Source organism: Brassica napus, chromosome C3 (assembly GCF_020379485.1).
Source record: "Brassica napus cultivar Da-Ae chromosome C3, Da-Ae, whole genome shotgun sequence".
Lineage (NCBI taxonomy): Eukaryota > Viridiplantae > Streptophyta > Magnoliopsida > Brassicales > Brassicaceae > Brassica > Brassica napus.
The window spans coordinates 41000460-41008910 of NC_063446.1; the positions used below are offsets into that span (position 1 = coordinate 41000460).

At 38.1% G+C, this 8451-nt stretch overlaps 1 protein-coding gene across 1 annotated transcript; it reads right to left on the minus strand.

Moving 5' to 3' along the window:
- Positions 1-3981: 3981 nt before the first annotated feature.
- Positions 3982-6578, minus strand: LOC125583081. The gene is made up of 4 exons (XM_048749634.1): positions 6240-6578; positions 5106-6041; positions 4463-5026; positions 3982-4281 (listed from the first exon to the last, which is right to left on the minus strand). The coding sequence occupies exons 1-4, from the start codon at positions 6576-6578 to the stop codon at positions 3982-3984; spliced, it is 2139 nt and encodes a 712-aa protein (XP_048605591.1).
- Between the last annotated feature and the right edge of the window lie 1873 nt (positions 6579-8451).

Below are 8451 nucleotides of genomic sequence, written 5' to 3' on the forward strand. Positions count from 1 at the left end.
GTGCAGCAGATGCAGGATATGAGCGTGATGTGTATACACACGCAATTACTCAAGCAATCTTTTTGTGTGATGGGCAGTATTTTCATTGTATTCCAAGAGAATGGGTTCAGAGGATAGAGAAACTAGTGCGATCTGTGAAATGGGGATGGGGTTTGTGGCATTCTGACGAGTTCCGCCAAAATAGGGCGCTGTTCATTTCAAAGTTTGTTCCGTCGTTCTACAGATGCCAATGTGCAACATATGTGTGGCGACAATGTCTCTACTTGTGGCACCTTGATATGACTAAGGATGACAACATGTGTGAGCGCTGTTTCTGGATCAAAGAGATTGGCACATTTTTACATGATTTTGAACCGATAAGCGTTATTAGGGACACAAGGAAGTGGTGAAGATGTAATCTATCGGTACCTTATCTTTTTAAGTTCTTTGCTGTTTTCTTTTTAAGTTCAAATGAATGTAATGATGGCTTAGTTATTGTTTCTTTTGGATGATTTATTGTTCAATTACGGCTGCATTACTATTTTATCACAGCTGATTTATTGTGCATTAAACACTTCAAAAAAGAGGTTCATTTACGTGCATTGCAAAACGTTCAGATTTCTTAGTTTACGTGCAGACTTGTAAAACGTCAATTACAAACGAACTGAGGGAGTAATAATTAGCCTCGATATTCTCATATCGTTGGCTGAGTTAAAGTAATAAATAGCCTCGATATTTTAAACACGCGCCACCATTAATCGACAACTCAGTCCAATCAAGCAAGTGGAAACGTCCCATTAATAATGAAAGTGGGTGAATGATAATCTTCGTTGTGGTATAAACAGTGATGAGTTAGCTGAGTTACTTTACACTTTACGGCTGAGTTACTTTATACATTACGGCTGCACGGCTGAGTTACTTTACACTTTATAACTGAGTTACTTTATACATAACGTTTGAGTTTCTAAACAATGTTATCATTTGTTTGCTTCACGGCTGAGTTTGTAAACAATGTTATCATTTGTTTGCTTGACGGCTGAGTTTGTAAACAATGTTATCATTTGTTTGCTTCACGGCTGAGTTTGTAAACAATGTTATCATTTGTTTGCTTCACGGCTGAGATACTTTAACACGTTAAGTCTGAGTTACATAAAACATAGGCTGACTTACAAAAAATTACTAAACAAAGTAGTAGTAGTAGCAAAGTAACGACATTCCAACCCCACAAACAAACACATTCCTCAAACACCGACTTTGACTCATACATTCTTCTCCTTTTCCCTCAGATGCCGTCTTCATTACTTCAATCTCTTTCTCCAATCGAGCAACGCTAAGTCTAAATTCCGAGATGTCTTATTTCATGCCACTTATCAGTGAACTAATATCCTCAACCTCTTCAACAAAACACTCATCCGCCCATTTGAATAAATGTATATGTTTTCACAATATAACCAGATCTAAGTACTACGTTACATAACATGCAAAATAAGAACCAAAACGAACCTTATTATATCCTTTTCCGCAGCAATAGTACAATCTTCCTGGATTTGTAGCGGTTCCAGATGTAGAAATGTAACAGGGTTCACCACACCAACACTGTTTCGGCGTTCCTCTTTCCGCGTTCAAACAGCGTCTGTGAGAATTTCCTGAAACGCAGGATGAAAAAGACATTTTGATTCTCAAAACAATTTCAGAAACGAAATGGAATTACATGGAATTAGGGTGAGAAAGACGACATGATGAAACGACATCGTTTCTACACGGGCCATAATTAAAATAATATTTAAATGTGTCGATATTGTAAATCCCTCGACACATGCGTCACAGACTGTTAATAATTAGCCTCGATATTAGGTTTGAGCCGTATTTTCCACACGCGCCATAATTAATGGACTGAGTTAACTTAGTGAAACTTAAAGTTAACTCAGTCCAATCAAGCAAGTGGAAACGTCACATTAGAAATGTATTATATTAACATTCACAGCTGGGTTTTGCCGTTTTACAATGGTTGAATTATGATTAATTTATTTACGGCTGAGTTTCTGTCACTTATGGTTGGGTTTATCGTAAACTTACATTCACAACTGAGTTACCTTATACGTTTTGGCTGAGTTAACTTTAAGTTTTCACTAAGTTAACATTCAGAGCTGAGTTATTTTATACTTAGAGGCTGAGTTATTATAAAGATACGGCTGAATTAAACAAACACATTAAGACTGGGTTATAGTACTTAATATACAAGAAATATGAATTCGATATGTTTACATTCAGGAACCGAAATTATCAGATTCAAAATACAGACAAGGCATCACTTTCAGAAACCAAAATTGTCAGGACCAAACTCTTCAAACATGTGGACGAGATCACGCCAGATTCTTGTTAACATCCACGGAGGCTTGTCGCCTCCGATTGCCCAAGTTCTCTTCAAATAGCGCATCTGGCAACAAGATTAAAATGTGTCCAAACTGTCGAATTATGCCTTCGATCCCATGTGCTTTTGCGCTACAACAAAAAAAAATTACAAAACCGTTGAGAACACAACAAAAAAATAACTCAGCAACCTATGCTGCCATTTTAAGTGGACAAACCGTTCTTAGAGCGAGTTGAAGAAACCAGTGTTCCTTAAAATGATCGGGAATTGTGCGGTATGTAGGCCAATCATGAACCCAGCCTTCTGCAATAATTGACGGGATGACGAGAGAGAGATCACTTAAAAATTTGAACCAGATAGTACTGGTTGTGTCAAATAATTCATCCGGACCAGGGTATAGAAGATGGTGATTTTCACGATTTGCAGAGCTTAGTATCACATTGACATTGTTCTCTAACATCGTCGAATAACCATGAACAATCGTCATAACTTTTGATGGGGATAAAGAGTTTTTGTTTAGGTTTTTTTTAGAGAGAGAAAGGTGTAAGAGAGAAGACAATATATAGAGAGGTACAGAACGTCAAACGTCTCGAGTTAAAATTTCCCAAGAAGCAGTTATCTTTTTCCCGCCAAACGTCAGGATGAAGTTACACTTTACGGCTGAGTTACAGACCACATTTACGGCTGACTTAGTAAATGGGGTTTAGGGTTTAGGGTTGCTTATTTAGGGTTTAGGTTTGCTTTTTTGGGTTGTTAAGTTTGGGATTTGGATTTATGGTGCAAGAATAGTTATAAAAACACAAATTCATGATAAATAACACAATAATAATTTATGAGTTTTGAATTATGCTCACACCTTATATGTATCAGTTAAGTTTATGAGTAATTGTAAGACAAACATATACCTCAAGATCATGATTGATTCTAAACTCGTAGATTCAATAAAGAAGACACATTCAGTTGATTATATATTCACTTCAGATATATAATTGGAGTTTCAATTTAACATTTTAAAGTATAAACATTTATTTTTTTTTATTATAGGGTATGTTTGAGGTATGGCTGAGTTATAATCTCGTAACGGCTGACTAATACTAATCGATACGGCTGAGTTATATAAACATGTTACGATTATAGGGTATGTTTGGGGTAAGGCTGAGTCAAATACTTAATAACAACATAAGTCAAGTACAAAATTACAACATAAGTTCATCATAAAACAACAACATAAGTCAAGTACTTCATAACAACACATGTTCAATTAGCCATCATTTGGTCCGTCACAACATTTCCTCCTTCAACGAGGATATTTGCTGCCATCTTCATCTTTAAACCTTGAATATTTTGATTGTTTATCCCATCAAACGTTACACCAAGCGCTAGACACTCCACAAACTTCAACGAATACACCCCACAATCGCCAACTTGGGTGTTTTGTGGAGTGTATCTTTTGCTCCTCCTTCTGAATGAGAACTTCTTCCTGCTAATGGGTCGGATATTGGCATGAATATTTGCACTCAACATAGCGGGAATCATGTGCGTCATCGGTTTAAATGAATTCAGAATTCTCTGCTCACTTTCGAGTGTTACCTCTCCAAAGATTGGATCGTAGCAATCAATCTTCTCCTTTTTCAGATCCACGTGATATGCAACCCAGTGATTTCCGCCGTTTGAAGACATCCGTACAAGTGATCCACATCTTCATACCACTTCAAGTTTGTTCGACAATGATTGGTAATCCTACCATTTATCATATCTTCATAACCATTGCCTTTGAACATGAACATTGTGGGTTTCATCTTGAACTGAGCGTAATCGTGAATCAAAAAACTTTGCCACCAAACGTCAACGAAGGCAATCCGCTTGGACCAGAATGGAGTGGGCTCTCCCATGGACCTTTTAATGAGGACGTTCATATAAGCCACGACATGCTACATAAATAATATTAACAAGTCAGCTGTAATCAAATATATAACTCAGCCGTTATATAATAAAAGAATATATAACTCAACCGTGATATAATAAAAGAATATGTAACTCAGCCGTAAAAATTAGATAACACAGCCGTAATAAAATAAAATAATATATAACTCAGCCGTAATAAAGACTTACATTATCAAACACCCATCCATACTCATTCTCCGGCCACGGTCTCTCATGTATGAGTACGCTGTAGAAGTCACTCTCATGATCAGCTGTTAGTACTTCTTTTTTACCTAGTGCTGCTGGTGGTTTGGGTGGAATTGCCTTGATGTGTTGCATAAGTTTCTCCAATAGCGCCGGATCAACAAGTGCTAGAGGGTCATATATTGCTGATAAAGGAGTAACATTCTTCCTCATGCACGTCGTTCCATCATGTCCAACGTTCGGAAAAACTAATGATGAAGAAACTGCCGTCATTGACAACCATTTTGGAGTTAACCAAACATTTTTCTCCCGGTAGTCCTTAATTATGGCAGATCTAACCACTTCAGAATTCTCGACATCAGACTCCGACGCGAATTCGTTATGTTTTGCAACAACTTCGTCACTTATATCAGCCAATGAACTGTCCTCTACATCAGGTTGTACCTTGCATCTTGTTACACCGTCACGCGGTGGAGTCACCTTTTTGTACTTTGACCCAGCCTGTTTTTGCTTCTTTAGCTCAGCCTCTTGTTTCTTCTTTAACTCAGCCTTTTTTTTCTTAGCCTCAACCACTTTTTTCTTAGCTTCAGCGTATTTTTCTCTTATCCTCAGTAGCTTTTTTCTTAGCCTCAGCCTTCTCCTTCCTCTTAAACGCAGCATCTGCCTGCGCTGCTTTTTTCTTCTCATCGGCTTCCTCACCCTTAACAATACGCTTGCGCCTGCAGCCGCGTCCATAGGCTTGATCCTTAGCAGCCTTTTCATCCTTAGTAGCCTTTGCAGGAGAAACTACTACGAAATCAAGAGGCCGCATATCAGTAGCTTTATCGACACTACCAAACTCCTCATCCAAAGTCCTTTTCACCCCTGATTCCTTTTCAAGCTCCTTGGCCAAATTCTTTTTTGGTCCAAATTCCTTACCAGGAGTCGCAGCTACTAACGTTGGACTATTGACAGACTTCTGATACGTTCGAACCACCGGTGATGCCATCGATAAAGAGTTATCTGATAATTGTGGCGAGGGGTTATCATGGTTTTCGGGAATTTTCTCAATCCCCAGATCTTTCAGACGCTCCTCCAGTAAAGTATTCACCCTGTCATCAATGGTCTTTTGGTCCATCAATGGTCTGTTCCGGTCTAACTCGTAAGTTTCCAACCGTGAGTCAACCTGATCAAATTTTCTGGAAATAATATCCAGAGTACTCACAATGGTCGTTAGAGTCGCTTTGTTCTCCAACTCCAACTCTTTGCTACCTTCCTTCTCGCTAGAACCCTTTCCCGTTGCATCAGCTTCAGACTCATTCTGTGTCTTAACTTTCTTCTGCTTCTTAGTGGGTGGCTCAGCTTCTGACGAAACTCCACCCTTCATTCTCTTCTTCTCATTCCCCTTCCCCTTTGCATTCGCCTTCCCCTTTGCATTCCCCTGCACTTCCCACAAACCTTTCACAAATCTACCTGAATGTATGTCTGTTATAAACCTAACGAGTTGTGGGTCGTCATCTTCACCCGGCCAAATAGGAAACATCTCTTCGTTTGAGTCCTTCAAAACCATTCTCCTCACACGCACCTGCAACACCAGGTTATAACAAAACTCAGCCTCCAAACTAACACAAAACTCAACCATCAACTAAAATAATTCAGCCGTGATTTAACACATAACTCAGCCATCAACTAAAATAATTCAGCCGTAATTTAACACATAACTCAGCCATTAAGTAACTCCGAACTCAGCCATCAAATAAACTAAGTCAGTGTTAAACCTTACCTCGCCATGCTTTTCGATTTCGGCAGACAACAATTTATCAAAGCTTGCACGTGTACGCTTTCCACCCCATCGCAAAAGCGGAACGTCTTCGTTATTGATCACTCTCCCAAAACTCTCACCGAAGCATGTGACGGATTCATAAGCCCAAATCAATAACGCGTCCTTCATGCTGCTTATTGTGTATGAACCTCCATCTGGAGCCAACGTTTTAATAGAGTCAATTAGAATTTCGTATGCAGGCCGACCCCATGGATACGACCTCATGGCTTCATCGTCGAATACCCTTATTGCACTTTGAAAGGGTATCCTTGAATTGTGATGCAAACAATAGACTCCCATGGCTTAAAAAAGTAGCAGCCCCAACCACTTGCGCTTTTCAAAACTCCAAAGCGGACAGAACGCTAATGCTGCCTTCAGTTCATCTAACTTTTGTCCCATCCCAAGCGGCACCTTTAACTCCCCCCAAAACTCGTTGTATTGACCAGGATCAAATTTTTCTGTTGGCAATGGACCTGTGTTTAGCCCAGTGACCTCACCAAACTCGAGCAAGCTAAACCTGATAGCCTCATCAGCCACGAGACACCATATCTCCTTCTTTATAACTCGCAGCTGTCTACACAGTAGATAGTGCACGGTCCTACCAGACCACATGCTTTCGCGTTCAGCTAGCCTAGCAACTACTCCAATGGGAGAGTTCACCAGTTCTTCCCACACATCAAATCCTATTGTTTCTCTAACGTGGGAGAAATGCCCTGGATGGAAATTGTGATTAATAACTTTACCATCTAGGTTAGAAGACCCTTCAGGGTAAAGTCTTGGTGGGTAATCCCATGATTTAACTTCAGCAGCATCTATCTGATCATATAACCCAACAATAAAATCAGCCACAACAAAACAGTAACTCAGCCGCATCATAAGAGTAACACAGTCATAACATAACATTAGGTTATTCACGACACAAATATAACTCAGCCATAACATAACCATAACTCAGCCGCAACAAAACCCTAACTCAGACGCAACGAAACCCCCAACAAAACAAAATCACAGCCGCAACACAACCCTATCTCAGTCACAACAAAATATAAATCAGATGAAATATAGTACATAACTGACCCACAAACTCAACAAAACACAATATATAACGTCGCGATATCCTACCAGAAAAGACGAACTCGGAGATAAGAATGCGGCGAAGACGATTTCGTACAAACGAGTTCAAAATTCTGATTTCGGGCACGATGATAACAGAGAAAACAGAGTACAACGACAGAGAGCTATTTCGACGAAGAGGAAGTTAATACAGACAATGTCGATGATGGAGAGTGGGAGTATCCTCGCGGTTCCTTTTTCGACGGTTCTTCTTCGGCGGTTCTTCTTCGAGACGACAAAACGATGTTCTTAGTTAGTTTTTTTTTTAAACTTCGATTTAGTTATGTTGGAGAAGAGACGGTTTGGTTTCTATTGTGGTGGTAATGTGTAATTTTAATTACTGATGTGGATTATATGTTTAAAAGTAATTTCAATTAAAAAAACTAACCAAAAGCCATTAGAGTCATTTACTATGGGTGTCCAAACATTCTAGTCATTTTAAAAAGATGTTTAACACTCTAGTAATAAATCAACTTTTGTTATACATTTCTCTAAATTAAATGCTAAATTAAGCACTCTAAACCTAACAATCCCACATCCAACAAGTGTTAGACATGAACCGCATGAGAGTTGAAAAACAAATATAAGTTTAGATATAAATAACATCTTGTTTATGCTCCGTACTCAAGCATGATTGATATTGCTAAGTGCGACGCATTTTCATGAGAGCCAATCCTTAGTGTTGCCAAAACGAAAAAAAAAAATAGTTGTCCTTTTGGTATAAAAACAACTTTTGTCCATTTTTTGTCTTTTTTATTTTTTTTTTTATTTCTAAAACTTAATGAAATAAATAATTTTATGAATCAAAAAAATTATACAAAAATACAAATAATTGATAAAACACTCATATATACAAACTGGTATTTTGTTTGGTTGAAAAACTTAATAAATTTAAATTTTAAATTATGTTCTACTAAATGTAGATTTTGTCTTCTGCGGAAAATGAATTAATATAAATTGAATTCCAGATTAAACAAGTTCATCTATTTATTTTAGAACAAACAATCTATTTTAATTAAACTTTTAAATATAAGGAATGTGAATTCTACTAATTATATAG

What these genes read in the sequence shown, in the direction of transcription:
- LOC125583081 (XM_048749634.1), bottom strand. Translation starts at nt 6,578, where the DNA reads ATGGGAGTCTATTGTTTGCATCACAATTCAAGGATACCCTTTCAAAGT. An exon ending in AAATCGAAAAGCATGGCGAG is followed by an intron (nt 6,042 to 6,239) that starts GTAAGGTTTAAC and finishes CTGGTGTTGCAG; the next exon opens with GTGCGTGTGAGGAGAATGGT. An exon ending in AGAGGAAGGAGAAGGCTGAG is followed by an intron (nt 5,027 to 5,105) that starts GCTAAGAAAAAA and finishes AAGAAAAAAAAG; the next exon opens with GCTGAGTTAAAGAAGAAACA.